This window comes from Condylura cristata, unplaced genomic scaffold, assembly GCF_000260355.1.
Source record: "Condylura cristata isolate star-nosed mole 26May11 unplaced genomic scaffold, ConCri1.0 scaffold00011, whole genome shotgun sequence".
In the NCBI taxonomy this organism is placed as follows: Eukaryota; Metazoa; Chordata; class Mammalia; order Eulipotyphla; family Talpidae; genus Condylura; species Condylura cristata.
The window spans coordinates 2,666,075-2,686,512 of NW_004567112.1; the positions used below are offsets into that span (position 1 = coordinate 2,666,075).

At 42.8% G+C, this 20,438-nt stretch overlaps 1 protein-coding gene across 3 annotated transcripts in view; it reads left to right on the forward strand.

Annotated features, from left to right (window-relative positions):
• Positions 1–12,264, forward strand: part of METTL10 (methyltransferase like 10) — a 12,633-nt gene extending 369 nt beyond the window's left edge. The window contains exons 2-6 of one of the 3 annotated variants that reach the window (XM_004680960.2): positions 766–831; positions 1,321–1,435; positions 6,465–6,572; positions 8,960–9,176; positions 11,886–12,264. In XM_004680960.2, the coding sequence (XP_004681017.1) occupies positions 766–831; positions 1,321–1,435; positions 6,465–6,572; positions 8,960–9,176; positions 11,886–11,980 (601 nt within the window). In that variant the 3' untranslated portion in view covers positions 11,981–12,264. Of the gene's footprint in view, positions 1–765; positions 832–1,320; positions 1,440–6,464; positions 6,573–8,959; positions 9,177–11,885 lie in introns of those variants that run through there. The other 2 variants (XM_012723972.1, XM_012723973.1) reach the window with 2 other exon arrangements.
• The last annotated feature ends 8,174 nt before the right edge of the window (positions 12,265–20,438 follow it).

Consider the following 20,438-nt stretch of genomic DNA (forward strand, 5'->3'; position numbering starts at 1 on the left):
TCGGGCAGCTGGGGGCCGGAGGGCTGCGGCGGGGGCGCGGGTGGTTCGCGGAGTCCGACGGGCAGGCTGGGAGGAAGGGAGAGAAAGTGGGGCTGGGGCCGGGGTGGCCGGGCCCGGGGTCCGCGAGGCGCGGGCGAGACCTGTTGAGGTCGAGGGGCGCAGGTAGGGAGGTGGGAGTGCGGGATGACCCGAGGCGGCGAGGAGGTTGGGGGGCATTTGGTTCGGAGAAAGCGATCCGACCTGGAGCAGAGGCTGGGTGATGATTTGACGGGTCTGTAGCTGCGGGAATGAATGACGGGGAAAGGTGGAGAGGTCACTGACTGGGAGGGGGCAGAGGAAGCCGGGGTTCCGGAGATGCCGGGGTGGGCGACGGCACTTGAAAAAGGAGGAAGGTTGGAACTTGAACTTGTGAGTAGCCACTGCAGGGGGGAATCCTTGGCCCCACATTTTAGACTGGAATGTGCAGAAATGACTCGATACCAGTTTGGGACTTAGGGATCCTTGGAGATGTACTTATTTGCATAAAATATATCGTACTTTTTATGTGTTAAGTATTGTTTTAAGTTCTTTTTAACTTGTATAAACGTATTCTGCTTGTCCTTATCTTTCCTTTTGACACGTGGGTGTTACGAGATTGAGCTATGTGACTTAAAACACTAATAATGCTTTATTTAAGAGTCTGTCATAACTAGCACTAATATATTAGAAACATGTATTTCATAATACTATTTAACTCAAGATCTTGCTTTGCAATTGATTATGTAGCTGGGATGCTGTCTATGAGAGAGAGCTGCAAACTTTCCAAGAATATGGAGATACAGGGGAAATCTGGTGAGTTAGACAACAGTAGTGAAATTATGATCCAGAAGCTGTGTGTGTTTCAAATACTTGTCCCAAAGAATGCCTAAATATCAAATCTTGGACTAATTTGAGCTTTTGTGGGTAGATTTAAAGTATCTTCCCTCCCCTCTTCGCTCACTTAATGGTCCCCATTTAAAACTATTAGGAAGTTGCTCTCATGCTGTCATTTTACTTTTCAATAAGTAGTAAAACTTGGAGTCCACCAGCATGTACAGTGTTAATGCTGTTGTAGAGGAACATTCATAAGTAACACATAGACCTTCCCTATTCAGTTCGATTTTGGGGTGGAGGTGGTTTTCTCTTAAATAACAGTGGAGATGAAGCTTAAACAGTCACAGATAATTCTTATTTTCACGAAAAACCTAATTGAGAATACTGAAAAATCTGCCTAAATGGAGTATCTGTGTGACCTTTGCTCTGTAGTTTTGTTATTTGATTAACCAATTCTGTTTCTAATAGGTTTGGAGAAGAGAGTATGAGTCGGCTAATAAGGTGGATGCAAAAACAGAAGATTCCACTGGATGCTTCAGTGCTTGATATTGGAACTGGAAATGGTGTTTTCCTGGTTGAACTTGTTGGTACTTTTAGTGTTCAAGCCAAGTTTTAAAATGAAATTTGAAAAATCTTGCAATTGAGGATGCTAATCACCCAACTCTCAAGATGTTTCCTGGGAGAAGGTGCAGGGGCAAAAGGGAGGCTGCCAGCTGTGGGAAGGTCTGAATGGGAAGCAGGCAGAGTCTTCACAGCCCTCGGCTGCAGCTGTGCCTCAGCTAGGGTAGCTGTAGGAATGGTGGCTGGTCGGCAGGTTGAAGACTTTCCTATGTTCCTGGTTACGGGTGTTTTACTCATGAATGGGTGCTAGATTTAATCACTTGCTCTCTGAGTTCCTTTGGGATGATTTTTCCTCGAGTCTATTCATGTTAAATTGATTTTCTTTTATTTGGAGAGGTCCTCAATTGACATACATGTCATTTAATTGAGATCATTTGTGATTATTCAGTGTTAAATTACCATTTCTGAAGTAAATCAAATTGGAGTGGTGTGTTAGCCTTTCCATGTACTGGTTTTGACTTGGCAGTATTTTGCTTAGAATTTGTATAGTGACAAGAGAGATTAGCCAGTAATTTCCTTTATCAGGAATTTTCATAAGGTTCCTTTTTTTAAGGGTTTACTTATTTATGTATACAAGAATTGGGGTATAGGCCAGAGGTGTGGGGGTATGGGTGTGAGAAGGTTCATCAGAGACAGAGTGGGGGACAGAACAGGTGGATCTTCTAAAATGCACTCCAGAGTGGGGCCGTGGGGAGGCTGGAGGGGTTTGCTGCAGTAGCTGCTGATGGCTTCATGTGCTGCGACTTAACTCCTTGTGCCACCAGGGAGGCCCTCCTGTAAAGTTTTTCTATCTAGGTTATCTTGGTGTCTCTCTTTTTTTCTTTGGGGAAGTATTTATTTATTCTTTGGGAGAATTTGTGTAAGATTACCTTTTCTTCATTAACTATATGGAAGGTTTCATGGGGACATACCCTGGGTGTGGGTTTTTTTTTTGTTGTTGTTTTTTTAGGGCTTGAATCAGTTTTGTATCTTTTAAGAAACTTATTCACTTACCTAAATTTCACATTTTATTGGCAGGAAGTTGTTCATAAGTTCCTGTTAAACTTTAAAAAAGTCACTGCATTGTAAAAATAACTTTTGCATATAAGTCTATGAATCTTATCACACGGAGAGGTTGATGCAAGTACATCACAATCAAAATGCAGAACGGATCTATCCAGAAAAGTTGCTTACTATCCTAGGGAGCTACCCTCTTTCCCTTAGTGGTTACTGATTTGCTCTCTGTCACTGGTTTTGTGTTTTTGAGTGTTCTTTTTTTTTTTAAGATTTATTTATTATTTATGCATACAGAACTAGAGTATAGGCCAGAGGTGTGGGGGTTGAGACGATTCCCCAAAGACAGAGTGGGGAGCAGAACAGGCAGATGTACTGAAATACACTGCTGAAGGGAGCAGCGAGTGGGACAGGAGAGGTCTGCCGTACCATATGGGTCACCTCTCTGGCTAGGGATTGAACTGGTGCTGCAGTGGCTGCAGAAACTTCATAGTGCTGTGCTTTAACCCCTGTGCCATCAGGGAGGCCTAGCTATAGGGTTTTTTAGATGCCCATTTCCTTCTCTTTCTAGATTGAATGTTGCTTTTTCCCAAAAAATTTTTGATATTTTAATACAAATTTTGAATACTAGAAAATACCTTAATGATGTATATGTTATTTATATTTATGTTTTTCTCATGATTATAATCATGAGGTTTTTATTTAAATTGTTAATATGCTCACTGTACTGGCTAATTTTCAGATATTGAACCAGCATTGCATTTTTTAAATAATAGGATCACAGTGTAACTCTGTTTATGTATTGCTGAATTGAACTTGTTATTATTTCATGGAGAACTTTTACATCTGTGTCCTTGGGAGATCTTGGTCTGCAGTTTCCCTCTGTGCCTTTTCTTGTTTGGTTTGAGCTGTGGCATTGCTGGCTTCACTCGATGGGCTGGTGTGTGCCCTCCCTCCCTCCCTTCTTATTTTGCTAAGATATTATATAGAATTAGTGTTATTTCTTCTTGAATGTTTGATGGAATGCACCATGAAACCATTTAACCTGGAGATTTCTGAAGTATTGAATATGAATTAAATTTCTTTAATAAGCTGTAATCTCATATCTTTCTTTCCCTTGCATGAACTTGCATCGTTTGTAGTTTTTGAGAAGTTGGTCCATTTTGAATTTGTGTGCAAGGTCCTACAAAATATTTTCTCTTTTTAGTATCTGTGGGGTCTGTGGTGGTAATCCCCTCAGTTATTCCTCATATCAGTAACTTGTATCTTCTGGTTTTCTTTGACCAGTGATGCTTGAGATTTATATTTTTAATCTTTTCTAAAAATCAGTTTTAGTTTCTTTACTTTCTCTGTTTTTGTATTTTCATTTTCAGTGTTCTTTCAGCTTTTATTTTTGCTCCTTTATTTTAGGTAAAAGTGGCTGTTTAGATGGTTGATTTGAGACTTTTATTCTTTTTTAATATAAACATTTAATGCTAGAAATGCTGTTAGTTTTCCTCTAAGTATTCCTCTCTTGCTCATTTTGATACCGCACTTTAATTTTTATTCATTCTAAAACGTGTTTTGACTTTCCTTTACCCGTGGATTATTGTTGGGGACTTTTCTCTCTCTGTTGTGACTAACCTAATTTGATCGTGGTCGGAGGACATACTGTGTTATTAGGGAGAGTATTCTGTAGATATAAGTTAGATCCATTTTTTGATCGTGTTATTCAGTTCTATATCTTCTGTCTATAAATTGTTTATTATGAAAATTAGCTGATTCTGATTGTGGGTTTGTCTATTTTTTTCTTTGATTTCTGTCAGTTCTCCTGTATGTATTGTGAAGTTCTGTTGTAAGGAGACTACATTTGGGACTGTCTCTGTGTTGGTGAATTGACCTTTTTACTGTATAATGATCTTTAACATTGGTTGTTTTCTTTGAATTTTACTTAGCACTGCAGTGGTAAAGCTGAATAACTGTAACAGAGACTATGTGACTGACAAAGCCTCCTCTGTTGATTCTTTAAAACTTTTTTTTTTTTGCTGAGCTCTGACTTTTCATTTTTTCTTAAACTTATTAGACACATAACACATATTTGTGTATGTGGTATATATAGTGTATTTTTGTGATATTACAGTATATTTTATATCAGTGGTTTTTTTCAAAAATCAGCTTCATTTTAGATAAATTTTTGCACTTTTTTGACTGGGTATATAATTTTAGGTTGGCATGTTTTTTCATTGTCTTTTGGTCTTCATTCCTTATAACTTACTGTCAGCTATAGGATTACTGTAGGTCTGTTGAAGGTAATTTTTCCTCTTGCTCCCCCATAAACACTGGATGCTTTTGAGGTTTTTCTGTTTATGGTTTTTATCAGATATAGTACACTTTGTGGTTATAATCATGCCTGTGGCTTTTATATTGCTTTGAATCCGTGGTAATTCCTTTATCGGTTAGAAAATTCTCATCCATAGGTCATTTTCTCATCTGTCTATTTTCATCCTGTTATATATATTAGATATCATACTCATATCTAATATTACTAATTTCTGTGCCACATTTTGTCTTTTCCTTTTTTTCATTCTTTTGCCATTCTTTGCTTATATATTCTTTGGACCTTTTCCAGCTCTTTCTTTCTCTCACTCTTTTCTTCTCTCTCTCTCTCATATGCACACACACACACACACACGCACAATTTGGGTCTCCTGTGAATCTTTATCTAAGGTTTTTACCCTTTGGTTTTGGTCATTATCATTTCCTTGAATACATGTTTTTCACTGAGTGCCAGAAATTGAGTGTGAAAAATGTGGGAGGTAGTTGGAGACTTTGATTGTTCTAGAAACCTATACATGGTTTTTATAAGTTCTACTGGAAGAATAAACAGGCATGGAAGAAGAGGGAACTGGAAAGAGTCAATTAGTGAAGTCATTTTGTGTTCTAGGTCTAATGAGAAGGAGTTAAAGGAAACTGAGAGAAAATGACTATCTTGACAAGCTGAGAGTAGGAGGCTCCTTAAAAGGGATATTAGACCTTAAGGTTAAAAATGAAAAATAAAGAAAGAACAAAATGCTCAATGGAATATAACTGGTGTGTTACTTGAGTTTAGTACTTAATCATCTAAGTGTGATGAGTCTACGGAGATCTTAGTGGGTGGTCTGGGAGCAGGCTAAGTTTTGTCAGAAGTACCCATTCAGTAAATGAAAAGCAGGAATGCTACACGTTAGGCTACACTGTACTTTGCCTTCTTCACATTTCCTTTGAAGTCACCTTTAGCCTGATGGGTCTCAAAGTGTCCAGCATCGCCAGGGCTTGGGAGGAGAACCAGAAGCCACAGGCCCTACAGCGCCTGCAGTCGGTCTGTTTGACTCATAAACAGCAGGGTTTGGAGCTTTTGTCTTAAAACTTCAGATCATGAGCTTTTCTTTTTGGATTCTTTGGGGATATTCATTTAACTTGCTAACCTCAGTTTTTTTTTTTTTTGGTAAAGATCTATTTGAATGTATGAATTTATGAATTTTTTTTAAAAAACTGTACAAATGTAAGGTGGTTAGTAGTCACTTGGCTAGTAGAGAATTGCATTACACTGAAGGGAAACTTGAAAATGAAGAACCTACTACCTGTGCATTTAATTTGTTCATAAATAACTTAATTGTATTAAGCAAAGTTTATGACAAACTTATGTGAGTCAGAAGTTGAATGTAATGTTGCATTTTTCCTGCTTGAGGGCAGAAATGTTGCACATATATCCTCATTAACCTTGAGAAAATGAGCTTCCTTTTGGAAAAAGAAGTCAGATATAAAAGTAAATGAGTTATGACATTATGTAGTTAAACATTTAGTTTTTATTTAGGTTTTTCAATAAAATCTAAACATTATAGTTTATTGGGCAGTATATATCACTTTGTCTATTAAAAACTAAAACAACCCTCGTCCTACAGAAATACTATAGTTCAAGGGCAAAACATTATACTGAAACTTTTAGAAGTCAAAATATAAAATTATTTCTCTGTCTCTAGGCAAAGTTCGGTTTTTCTGATATTACTGGAATCGATTACTCTCCTTCTGCAATACAGCTTTCTGGAAACATTATAGAGAAGGAAGGTTTCTCTAACATTAAGCTGAAGGTAACTTATTTATAGTACTATAATTTATCTTTAACATTACAAAGTTTAAATGTTTTAGAAGTATATTAAATTTCTGATGTCTTTTGAACTCAACTATAAATAATCCAAATTGAAACATTTAAAAATAACTATTAAAGATCACAGCCTAGTCAGTTTGGGGAAGTTGTTTGCTCTTCTTGTGTGCAGGTGTTTTCTCCCCACAAATAGCAGCTAGCTTTGAATTAACTACATCAAAAAGCTGTAAACCCAGAAAGTGGTATCCTTTCACCGACGATTAGTCCTGTGTCCCCTGAGGAGACGAGCCCTCCTGCATTTGTACTTGTAGCCGACGCGTCTCCACTGTGCCCTGGAATCATGGTCATTGCATATTCTTCGGTTCGCCTTGAGCCTGAAGAGAAGCCTTTGCTTTCCTCCTAAACTTGGGTTCCCCCGTCTGTCCATCTCCATTATGCCACTTGTGAATGCTCATTTAGCCCAGGACCCAGGGAGCCACCCTGCTCCGTTGCTGTCCTTTAACCTGACACGCAGTTCTGTTGTTTTGTCTTCAGAGGGTATCATGAAGGTGTCATGTGAGGCCTCCTGCTGCCCGCGAGTCCAGGCCTCCATCTCTCTGCCTGGATGGCTCAGTGGTCTCTTGGCTACCCTCCCCATTTCCCTGCTGCCCATGAGTATGCACCAGAAGAGTGATTTTTTTTTTTAAAGATTTATTTATTTATGAACATAAGAACTGGGGTACAGGCAAGAGGTGTGTGTGGGGGGGTGGGGGTGGGGAATGGGTGAGAGGAGACAGCAGAGACAGTGTGGACTAGGTGGCTCTACTGAAATACACTGCTGAGGGGAGCAGTGGGCATGACAGGACAGGTCTGCTGAGCCATGTGGGACGCTCCCTGGATGGGGATCGAACTCATGGTGCAGTGATTGCAGACAGCTTCCTAGTGCTGTGTTTTAACCCCTAGCACCACCAGGGCGGGCCCAGAAGAGTGATCTTTTAAGAGTGATCTTCATTTCCATCCTGCCTCGCAGTCCTCTCCATTGCAGAGTGGAATCTGAACACTCCCAATCCCCACTAAGCCCCTTACTCCTTACCACTTTCCCTCTTTATCACTGGGACTTGAGTCCTGGCATCTATTTTTGTAAAATGCGCCAAACCTGTCGCTCTCCAGTCTTTGTTGCTCTCTGTCTACCATATTCTTACTGCAGATTTTAGTTTAAGGGACTCGCTCTCATCACTTAGCTCTCGCTTCAAATAGCACCTGAGATAGTCCTTTCCCTCCTACTTTTCCAAAACATTTTTCTTCCTAGTCCCTCACTGCCGTTGTTATTCTGAATTTATTTTCTTCATAGCACTTTATCTGAAATTATCTGGTTAACATGTTTATTGCTTGTCTCTCCCTGTAGGGAATATAAGTTGTGTTCTCATTTCTGTTTTGCTTACTGTTGTTACATTCCCAGGGCCTGTGAAGTCCCTGCATGTAACATGTACTCCTTGAATAACTAATTACTTTTATAAAGGCATTTAGGATAGGACCTTCTTCAAATTTAGCTCTTGGGAGTAAAGTCATTGTTTTGCTACAGGTATAATGTGGGGTGCCAGTAAGCATAAAATTCACAACTTTCAGTCAAACAAGTTAATTTTAGGTAATAACCCATTTATGATTATTTCATTAAATTCATGTCAGTAATTATGAGCTAGTTCCTTAGTTATTTTTTCAAAATAGCTTTTCAGAATTAAATCCATTGGCAAATTATTAATTTTGTGAAATTGATCACTAATTCAAATGCTTATAGTGTATCAGTAACTTATTAAAAATGAATGATATTCATGTATAACTTTCAAAATCTAAAGTGCATGATACTGAGAAAATTAAAAATATTGTTTTCAAAGTAGTCAGTCAATTTCTTAAGCATTATGCTATTTATTGTATCTATCAGTTTCTCAGTCATGGCCAAAAACTTTGGGTTTATTATTTAACTTAGATCACACAACTAGTAACAGCAACTAGGAATCCTCTTATTTCCCATGACTTGTTTGAGTTCTGGGCCATTTAAAAAAATATCAAAAGAAATGCTTTTTAATAAACCAGAGTTGTGAGTTCCATTATGTGTTTTTATTATTAGGCAGTACACCTGGCTTTGATTTGTTTCTGAATTTGTAGAGATTTGAAATGTCTGGGAAACACTGTCAGTTTCTCTAATTGTAGCTTTAATGATCTTGGAATGAAGCACTTAAAAGTTTGCTGTAAAGTGGGAAATACGTTTATTGTATGTAGAATGCTGTCATAAGTAATGGACTCTTTTATCTGTAATATTTCACAGATTATCGTCACTTAAATTTAGTAAAGATTGTGTGTTAATTACTCTTACATAGCCGTTGATTTTTAATATAGGTAGAAGACTTTTTGAATCTTTCCGCCAAGCTGTCTGGATTTCATATTTGTATTGACAAAGGGACTTTTGATGCCATAAGCCTTAATCCTGACAATGCAATCGAGAAGAGGAAGCAATATGTGAAATCTCTCTCCAGGGTGTTGAAAGTGAAAGGCTTTTTTCTAATAACTTCATGTAATTGGACCAAAGAAGAGTTGCTAAATGAATTCAGTGAAGGTAAATGGCTACGTGTTGCTTAAGTGTGTGCTTATCTCAGGTTTAATGTATTTAAGGAGGCTTTTTTCCCTTGGTATTTGTGTGTTTTTGCCTTTTCTGTTTGTGGGAATTGCTGCTTTTCTTCTCAGTTGATGACCTTGGTAACACTTTCCGTGGTATATGCCAAGAACAAAGAAACAACATTGAGATTCAGAGTTCTTTTCAAAATTTTCCAAGAATTTTTGGGAGTTAAGTACTAAAATTTATGAGCCTGTAAAAATTATGTTCATTATTTAAGCTGTGTGATCTATTATTTAGAAAACCACAAAAAGCAAGCACATATATTGTGCTTCTGACCTCCGTGCAGTTTGCTGGGAGTTGGGAAGAAGAGGGTGCAGGACACAGACGCACGTATTACTTTTGTCAGGTGTGTTATGGTGTGATGGGTTTGTTGTACGTCCAGCCTGGTGATCGTTTAGATATTTAGGATTTTCAGTGCACATAGAACAGCTATTTTGAACAGAGCACAGGAACAGTATAGGGATCTGATAGTAGAAATACTACCCATTAATTCTTGAGGAAATCTCTGTTTGTCAAGATTTTGGTACCACGACAGAATCCATTTTTGTCCCAAGAGCAAAGTATTGTCAGTGCTGTGTGGTCTGAAGAATTGAGAATTGAAGATCTATAATCTGTACATAAATATCTTAAGTTCTTTGGCAGACTGTGCCTTGCAGGTTTTTTTTTTTAAGGATTTACTTATACATACAGAGCTGGGGTACAGGCCAGATGTGCAGGGGCGGTGAGAGGATTCACCAGAGACAGAGTGGGGAGCAGAATAGGCAGATCGATGGAGTATACTGCTGAGGGGAGCAGGGGGCCCAGAGAGGAGAGGTCTGTGCCAGCCTCTGGGCTGGGGTCAAACTTGTGCCACAGTGGCTAGATCAGCTTCACAGGACTGTGCTTTAACCCATTGCACCACCAGGGAGGCCCCTTCTTGCAGGTTTAAGGGGTATCTTACTGCCCCTTTATTCTTGTGGTGCATTGGCATTTCTGGGAAGCTACCTTGGGAATCTATGATACTTGCTTCTTTTTCCTTAGAAGCCTTTTATTACCTTTTTAAAGGAGTCGGGAAAACGTTTCAGGCTAGAATCTTCATAAATAGCATAGCACTAAAGTTTGATCCTCAGTGGTCACAAGCTAGTAAGCAATGCATGCATAGCTGTCTTGTGTCTGCTTATCTTCCAGTTTGTTTTCTTCTTGGTAACAAGGGGAATCAGTAGGCAGGAGAGCACCTCACATATGTCCTCTTGTGTCTGTCCCTGACTGGCAGGCTACATGATGTAAACTCTGAAGTGTTTGAGGCTTGAAATGTGAGCTTGTGGCTTCATTACTGTTCTTCTGGAAAACAAGAATTCTGCGTGATTTACTGTCTTTTATGCCATGAATTTTATTATCTTCCATGTTAAATTTGTTTCCTTTAAAGCTGTCAGAGGCCCCATATCAATAGTCTTTGCCTCTTCCTGAAGCTTGACAGTTTCAATAAATGCTCAAACTACATGGTGTAGGGCAAGCTCCCTTCCTGGCTTTTAGTACAGGTGCTCTCTGTTACTCCTTGAGCCACCAGACAAAACCATAATCGTCTGTCTGTGATAACTAGGAACAGGCTTTAGCCTGGTAACGAGTGCATAGAAATGGGGCTGTGTGTGGGAACTACTGAGTAAATAGTTTATGTTCTATTTTAGACCTTAATAAGGACTTTAAATAAGCTCGGTATTGCAGCAGGAAGTGCTAAAGAGACAGTGACATACACTTGAAGATACTGCTTGGGCAAGCATTGGCTGTGGTGTCGGCCTTGGCATTCGGTGCAGGTGGAGAAGGGGCTTGGCCACGCCTGCGTCCAGGTGCCTTTGGCCCAGCATGAAGCTCGAGCCGCCAGGCTAAGGTTCTTCGCTTCTTTCCTTGTTTAGATGACAGAGGTTCACAAAACTTGCGGTGGATCTTGAGTTTTTCCTTTATAGCCTTATTTACTGAAACATTTTGTTGTATTTTTTTTTTAAACCTCACTGGCTGCTTTGAAAGTTACTAGTTTCTTGTTCTCTCAGGCCTTTTGAAAGGTCAGTTTACTTTGGGTCTTTATTTTTTCATAAAAAACATAAGTATATAATAAATATAAAAATAGAAACATGTCCGAGGCAGAATTTGCTGTTGAGCCATTTCTAAGTGTGCCAGGCAGTGTCCCGAGCATGTGTGGCCTGCCATCACTGCACCCCAGAAGTGCCATCCAGACCTGCGTTGATGTCCATGTTACGAAGCTTCTGTGTGGAGTGCTTTTATGTATGAGGCGGCCATGTGGACGGCGTGGCGACGTGGACAGTGCTCAGACAGCGCTGGAAGCAGCTGAGAGGCCAGCACGGCCGGTCTGCTGCTCCAGATGAGGTGGTGTGGGCTGTGGGCTGAGGAAAAAGGCCGGACAGTTCAGCAGGAGGTAGAGAAGGATGGAAAGCCGCAGTGTGTTGTGGCCGTCTGCTGCTTGTTCAGGCTCAAGTGCCTGGAGTGGGTCACAGGTGGTAGAACTGAAGAGTCATGAAAGGAAGCTTGGTCTCAGATCTGAGCTTGGGTTCCGTTTTATGCAAAGGTCAAGCTTGAAAGTAGAGGGACAGCACAGCTGTCCTTACCTGTGGGTTTCAGTACCTAACCCAATCCAAGTCTCTTAATTCTGTCTCACAGGATTTGAACTTTTCGAAGAGCTGCCGACACCTACTTTCAGCTTCGGAGGCCGGTCGGGAAACAGTGTAGCAGCATTGGTTTTCCAGAAGTCGTGAGACTTCAGTGGGCAAATTCAGCTGGCTTTCTTAAGAAGCTCTCCATCAGTCAGCGTGTCACAGCAAATGCCAGTGCAAATAAATGCTTAGTAAGTACAAAGGATGTATATGCTGAACAGATAGAACGGGCCGGTGAAAAATTGTGGACTTGAGTGGCTGGGTTTACCGCTCAGCCAAGAAGAATGAAACATGTTCTTTTGTTTTCAAAATGTAAATATTTTTCTTTTTGTTTAAAAAAATTTACTGTAACTGCTGAACAGTTAAAACTTTCAAGCAGTAAATGAATTTACAGAAAGCATCTGGTCTTTACTTTGGTGCCTCGGTAAACTTTAATTGAAGATAGTTATTTCTAAAGACCAGACCAAATCATTCCAGGGTCAGAATAATAAGCCAAATGCTTTCTTAGTGTTTTGTTAGATTACTTATGAGCCATAACAAGAAGGATATTTTGGTTTGAATGGTGGCTGTTTCAGGACTTTTTTTTTTTAAATTTATTCATACAGAACTGGGGTACAGGCCAGAGATGTGGAGGGTGAGAGGCTTCACCAGAGACAGAGTGGGGAGCAGAACAGGCAGATCAACGAAGTACACTGCTGAGGGGAGCAGCGGGCGGGTCAGGAGAGGTCTGCCATGCCATGTGGTCTCCTCCGGGACTGGCAGTGATCTAACTCATGCGAAAGTGGCTTAAGCTTCTCAGTGCAGTGCTTTAACCTGCTGCGCCACCAGGGAGGGCCCCCTCAGGACGTTTTATTACCTGAGACAATTGTTGGTCGTCACGTGTGTGGTAAATGGGAGTGGACAAAGAGGGACTAGAAGAGAACCGGGAGACACTGCGACACTGCAGCTTGTTGGCTGTTTTGTCTGATTAAGTCATGAACCCTCCTGGGTGTCATCTTGAGTCATATTTTAGTCCGGTGTCTACATAGCAACGGCTTGTGCTGATGGAGCCGGGGTAGCTCTCCCGCGAGCTATTCTGCACCAGGTGCTACTTCCAGACCTCTTCGGGGGACTGAGCTGGTCCCTAGAAATGTGGTCAGGCCGGGCAGTTATTTTTAGGGGCTGTGTGAAGAGGGAGGCAGCCCCGTGACTTCCCCCCATGGCTTCACGTGTCTTAGAAGCCTTGCCTAATCAAGAGCTGGGTCGTGTCGCCTGTGAGCTGAGTACCTCTGTGTCTGTGTCCGTGGGGATGTGGGACAAGTTGGTCTAGTGAGGGACCAGTTAGCAGGAGAAGCAGTTTATGAACCTTTTTGAAAAGATCAGGTATGTTCACATTTAATGCTGTTTTTTAATTTGGACTGAAGTTTTAATATTGGAGTCAGAGTATGAGCTTTTTTAAAGAAAAATTAAAAGATTTTTATTGTTTTTCTTCTATTTGGGGTTGTGGGGTTGAAAAAACAGCAGAATTGATTTTTTGGCACATCTTAACGCCAGTAATGAGTTAGTCCAACATGACATTGTTTTCTTGTCCAGGAAAAGGGGTGCGGGCGGGTTGGATTAAGTCAACTGTCAGGATTGCTGCCAGCCTTGCAGAAGAGAACTGAAGACATTTACATAAATTTTCTATGTGATTTTCTCAAAGGTTTAATTTTCAAGGTGTAAATAATGAGAAATTGTTTCAAAATACATATGCGTTACACTTTTAAAATCATGCAGTTTTACAAAGAAGCATGGGATCTTTTTTTTTTTTAAAGATTTATTTATGCATACAGAACTGGGGTACAGGCCAGCAGTGCAGGGGCCATGAGAGGCTTCACCAGAGACAGCGTGGGGAGCGGAACAGGCCAACTGACAAAGTCCACTGCTGAGGGGAGCAGCGGGCGGGTCTGAAGAGGCCTGCCGCGCCATGTGGGTCAGCTACAGGGCCGGGTTCGAACTCACGCTGAAGCAGTTGCAGCCAGCTTGCAGTGCTGCACTCTAACCCGTTGCACCACCAGCGTGGGCCCAAGGCCTGGGATCTTAAATCCTACGAACACATAATATAACTTATGGAGGTTTAGTGTTTGTTTTTCCCCCTTCATTTTCTTTTATTTCAAATAGATTCATATATACTTTTTAGACTTTTGCGTTAAGTATATGCTGCTTGAGAACACCAGGCTGGTACACTCACACTGGGCATCATCAGGCTGAAATAGCGGGCTTGGACAGTCCTTCCGGTGTGTTTGTTCCACATACAAAGATGAAGGATTTTGAGGGGAGTCAGAGGCAGTAAGGACCTTAGTTAAAGAGAGTTATCACCTCTTTGCATCTCTTTAACCCTGCAGGAAAAGCCTCTCAGAGGTTGAGATCAAAACAAATGAAAGCTCCAAAAATGCGAACAGTAAACTCGCATCTTCTGTCACTACCGCGCTTGAGAACGCAAGCTAGTCCGTCCCCACGTTGCAGAAAAAGCCATAAATACATTGCAAACTCAGTTTTATTGTATCATATGAATATGTGAATAACCAAAAAATGATGCATTTATAAAAGGGAGTGGGAAGTTATGTTGTGAATGCTGTGTTCTCGGATAAGAAGTTGGAATTGTAGTTTTATTTCATCAAAAGACACTCTTGTGTTGAAGAAGCTTGTTTGAAATGCAAACGAGATTTCTCTGTGGAGCCTGCACAGAATTGCTGCTTTTCATTGTAATGTTACTTCTGCGTAACAGGGCACTTCTGTGTGGAGGAAGTGCGCGCGCGAGACAAGGGGTTTGCGGCCTCAGTGGGCTGGTTCTACCACTTAGCAAGTAGAAAGCTTTCAGAACATTTTGTTTTAAGCCAGGTGTACAAGTTGGAATTGCTTTTCAGGCATATGAGATGCAACCCTGACACTGCCCTCAGCAGCGCCAGTGAGAAAAGTACAAACTGTCCTCAAATTATTTTTTCCTATTGTGGTAGCAATGAGCTGGTCTTTCTTCTTCATCTGTCACATGCAGGCGGTTTTCTGTTTATTGGGGGGGGGGTGTAAACATATACAAGAGATTCTTAGTCTTTGTGAGAAAAATGCATTTAATTCATTCATTTTAAAATGTCTAGGGTACGATAATGCACTGGCTATATTGGCCCACATTCATGCTCGCGCAGAGTGTCATAGAACCTTAAGTCTGAAGGAATCTACATTAGTGACCAAGTTCTCCGTGGCTGAGACGCTTTCGCGTCTGTAGCTGTGGGGCGAGAGTGTGCCCCTGCCTGTGTCGGTGGGCCTGACTACAGTCTCTCAGATTGTAGTGTGCGCGCGTGGGGTGCAGCCACCACGTAAACTCTTAGGCAAGTGCAAGGCGCCAGCTGCTGCCCGGGCCAGTGCGCCGCTGCGGGAGGCCCGGCTCAGATGTCCTGTTTGGCTCTGGGCTGCAGCGTGCGCTCCAGGGACGCCTTTGCGTCGCGCACAAGGCCTGAGTGTCTGCTCCGGGCAGTGACCCCTCTGGCTCATCGCGCGCTGTGTGTGTGTGTGTGTGTGTGTGGTGCTCACAGCCCTGAAAGGAGCCTCACACGCCCACTTGAAGGATGTGGAGATGAGAACATGAGGCTGAGGGGCAGCCCCATAGTGGGAAAAATTAGGGACCTCTATCATTTTTTCCGACAGGCGGGAAACAGATATTCTTAGAAGAATGGGAAGCACATGAGCATGTTTTATTAACTGTTAATGGAAGAAAATGAATGCTAATTTATTCTTCATACACACCATGCAATTTGTTAGAAAGGGAAAAGAATAGTTTGAAATTCTTTGGTCAATGGATGAATTCCTATGTTAGGGGCATAGAAATGAAACTCAACATTAAGCAGACAAATACCCAAGCCCACAGGCTACATAAATGCTGAATAAAACCAGCTCTACAATGGGACTCTGAAAAGCAAGGGGTAAGAAGCCTAATGAATGGTTGAATATGACCTTAGCAAAATCCCCGGAGTGTCGTTGAAAGATCATTCATTTCCAGCTTAGCTGCCGAGATGGGCTCCGGTAGCCAGGGAGAAGAGCGCCTGAGCCGGTGCTAACTGAGTTCTGAAATCTTTGCAAGATGGACCATTAGATTAATCATTAAAAGGGTTTCTCTAACAGAATTTCGAGCTGTCACTCTGTGGACCTGGTGGTTTAGACCGAGGGAAACCAAATTAAAAAGATCGGAATAATTCCCAAGACATGAATGTCTCAATATCCTGCTTTTATGGAGTAGAACTTCAAAAACTGGGATGCAGAGGCTGGCAGAATGTACTTTTGTCATGCTGGTACTACTGTGGAGACTCACAACCTAGGGATCAATTGTCCCTTAAAGTATTTGCAAGTGATGGCCTAGTTTAGGAGAGGAAGATGGAAAGACACCAAACCTACTGTTTTAAGTGGCCCATCTGGAAGAAATGGTGAGTTCTTCTATGTTGTATTTTGAAACATGTATTGTTATCTCTGCATCAGGAAACGACAAGTGTGTAACTAGTGAGCTTTTTTGGGCAGGCTCTCAAGATGCTTTTTTGAAGAAAAGCGAATATAACACCTTTGTCTCGCCTGTGACCAAAAATTTACACATGTACCAGCAATTAGCATATCCTGGATGTTCCCTGAGGAGCCTAGAAAGAATAGGAAAGACTGTGGTGGAGGAAAGGGCCCCTGCACTCGTTAGCATTCTGTCTCTGCAGGGCACTTCATCTTGGAGACTGCTGAACAAGGCTCTGTTGGGACTGAACTAAGGAGGTGGCGGCTCCCTGGCTTCAGGGAGGGAAGAGTCTGGAGCCTGCTGTGGGCGCTGCCAGCCGCCTCTAACACGGAGACGGCAGGCTTTTGTTCCCATCTAATTTTAGTACATCCTGGCTAAAAAATGTTAGGATAAAAATGTTAGGATAATTTCCAACCACGGAACTTCCAGGGGTGGGGCGCTGGGGGGGAGAGGAGGAGAGAGCAGTTTACATCCCATATCCGTCTGCCTTTCTTCAGAGACCTCAGCCCGGCTTCCGATTCTGGTGAGGAAGTAGATGTAGCCGCATGTGGCCTGCAGCAGCGGCAGTGAGGGGCTTCCCTGCAGGTCCTCACCAAGAAGCCTGCTCGGGTGCTGCGTAGGGAAAGCCATCATGGCATTTCAGAAAACATGCTGGACTGAACTAAGCTGAAAGCACGTTGGGGCTGGGAGGCCTGAGCTTGTGCCTGAAAACGACATGCTGTGTTACTGTAAATAGAAAGTTCAAGGTCCATTTGTGATTCACAAAACTGCTTTTATGCTCTTGTCTAAAAGGAGAATATTTGTTGATTTTGAGAAGTGCTCATAAGCAAGGCACACAAGTCAGGGCTCTTTATCTCCTCTGGGCATCCTTGTGCTTCTAGAAGGAACACTGATACCATAACACGAGCCAGTTGGGTCAAATCATTGCTAATAAAGTGGGTTCAAGAGAGGGGACAGATTTCCATGTGGATTTGTAGTTGGCAGTGGCAATTGTTGTGGTTATTTAGCTAAATAATAATTAACTGGACTAAACGGGGGGGGGGGGGTTCCCACACACTGGAGCCGTGGCTATGAGAGAAGCTGTCTTCTCCCAAAGGCTTGTTCACCTGGGGAGCTGAGGTTTCTGCTTGGGCCTCTATATGATAAAGTCATTATATAGCCAGAAGTAAGAAATCATTTTGTTAAATTCTTTATTAGATTAATGCTTTGTGAGAAATGAAATGAGATGATTTTGGGGACAGAAAATTTATTTTAGATTCTTTCATTCTATAGTAATAGATAACTCATATTTAATGTCTGTTAAGTAATAAATATCAAAGAACAGTGATTTTATAAAAAACAAATTTTGGGAGGAAAAATGACTAGGCGTGTCACTGTCCTTTTCTGGGCTTCAGTTTTTCTCCTGCTACGACAAGGGCAGTTAGGAGATGTGTCGAGTTTTTCTTGACCCCTGTCTGAGTGAACTCGGGCTGCCGTGACAGAATGCATGGGCTGGGAGGGCTTAGCCAACACGTTTTTCTCACGGCCTCAAGGCTGGGAATTCCAGGGTCAAGGAGTTGGAAAGGTGAGTTTGACTTTGAGGCCTCTCTTGGTTTGCTGGCAGCCACCGGCTGTGCTCAGGGTGCCTCGGAGAGACTGCAGGCTCTCTGGGGGCTGCTTTTCTGAGGGGGCTAACCCCATCACTGGGGCTACCTGAGGACCTCCCAAAGCCCCCCTCAAACTATGTCACATGGTAGGCTAGGGCTTCAGCAGGTGAGCTGGGGGCGGGGGCACAGATTTCTCTGTGGCAACTGCTGAAGCTGATGTGAGCTGGGAAGGTGTACAGAATGGGTTTCCGCGGTCTGAGGGTTTAAATACCCCATTAGCTAAATAGCAGTTGGGAGGTTACTTAATGGTTCTCTTAAAACAAAATATATATAATACAGGTATGTGGAAACATGTGCACATGGAATAAAATCTTTGGACAGTCACATGACTTTTTCAGTCTAAAGGTGTCTTTGTACATTTACTGATAAACTAGATTTGAGTATTGATTGTCTCTGATACAGATTTGGTAACTCAGTTTGTAGTCCTCTGACCATAGAGGTTTTATTTAAGAATCTCAGACATTTATATCAAATTTTATATATAGAAAGATTGAGGTCAAGATTGGACCTAAGCAAAATTGTGAAAATCTGAAGGGGCTGAGTCGGTTCTTCCCAGTGCCAGCCACAGCCAGGCCCCCTCTGCCGCTGCACTCGCAGGGCCCGGGGCTGTGACGTCCCGCCTGCGGCGGAGGCCCACGCCTGCGCGTAGGCAAGGCCTTCTGTGTGCAGCGGCCGATGACCTGTTTACCCTCCACAATGAGCTGTGTTCAGGTTGCTTGCAAACGGCCCGACCTATCTTCGATTCTTACATAAAGCTGGCCCCCCTTGAGGACCTTTCGGGGAGCAGTCTGCTGGTGGCGGGGAGAAGCGGCTCTGCTGGCACTTACATCCTCGCTTTGCAACTGGCAAGTGAGAAACATTACGCAGAGCAGCTTGGCGTGACCCTGGCAACACCTGCACCAGCTGCTCCAGGCTGGTGGGTGGCGCCTGGGGTTCAGCCTCGACGCCGTGCGTTCCGGTGTTCTGCCCTGTCGCCAGGCGCTCTATTCCTGGAGTGATGCAGTGAGCCAAGGGAGGAGTGGTAGATAAGTAAGGGAAAATCTGGAACAGGTAGCCCTTTCAGAACTTCTGAAGAAGTCACACTGTGGAGCTCCTTCGAGTCCCTGGCTGTGACTGGTCCCCAGACACCTTTTTACTTAGTTGCAAAATGAGGACCAGTTAGGATGTCAGATTTCCATGAAATGTCCCGTGTGATGTGCCCGGTGGGCTGTGAGAACAGTACCCCTCAGATTTGAGATCCTCGTCTGCAGGCACAATGTGAAGAGCATTAAAGTGGGGTACACTTGGGGTAGGGAATGTGGTGCCCCTTCCTTGTTTGGGCCCCAAGACAGTGTCTCCAGGGGCCTGAAGCAAGGAGGCTGAGCAGCTGGCCCCCCACGGACTGGGGTCGTGGGTCTAGTGAGAGCTGTTGAGTTGGATTTGGAGTTTTTACTGGGCATGGAGAAAGCAGTGGGCTGAGACTTGTGAATGCACTTCCACCTTGCATTATCTAGATTTGATTTTTTGATCAGTGAGTCATGTTTATTTTCCTTTCAGTAAACTAACTGTACCATCCGCAGTGGCACTTTAAAGTTTGCTGTTGGGTCATACTTTATCTGATTCCACGCCAGGTTATCCCGGAACTGATAGTACAGTGTGTGAAAGTGCGATGAATCAGCCGTCATGCTCGTGCAGCAAACACTCGCTTTTCAGAAGCTTGCTGGGCTGAGGAGGCGCTGGGCGTTGCAGAGCCCCGTGCTCAGGGCCTGCAGACAGGCTGGCAGGCGGTGTCGCCTTCTCTGCTTAATCACCAGCACTGAAGAGTGTTCCTCAAAGATGAGGTCACTGCGACATGATGTCCATTGGTAGGGAAGAGCACAGTCAAAGTCGAACAGCACAATGGCGGACCGGTCCGGCTGAGGGGCTGCTTCTGGGTGGCTGGTGACAGTGAAGGGGAGCCCTGTGAAGGAGCATTTGAGTAGCCAGTCGGCTGCTCCTCTCCCATGAGCTCAGCCCTTCAGGTCAGCGCAGGGCCTGCAGCCCAGCAGAGGCAGGGCTCAGCCTCCTGGCGGGCTGCAGGGAGCTTTGCTTTCGGTTAACACATGAAGTGGACAGACTGTGGAGGACAGCGACAGTGTGCACCGTGGGGGCCCAGACGTTTCCCCTGGATATTTTAGATCCAAAGAATTCTGTCTGGAGTGGGCATTTAAACTTGGAGAAATCGCAAACTGTACCTCATTTCATGGTTTCCTGTCTGCCTGATGAAATCCACTCAGTGTCATTTTATGGGCAGAGGCGGGAGAGCAGTAGCTTTGAGCATATCACTAGGGATGAGTTAAAAATAGATTTTTCTGGAGGCACTGACTTATATGGCAGATAGTTGACAGAGGAGAAAAATTAAGTTAAATTTTGGGCTTGTATCTTAAGATAC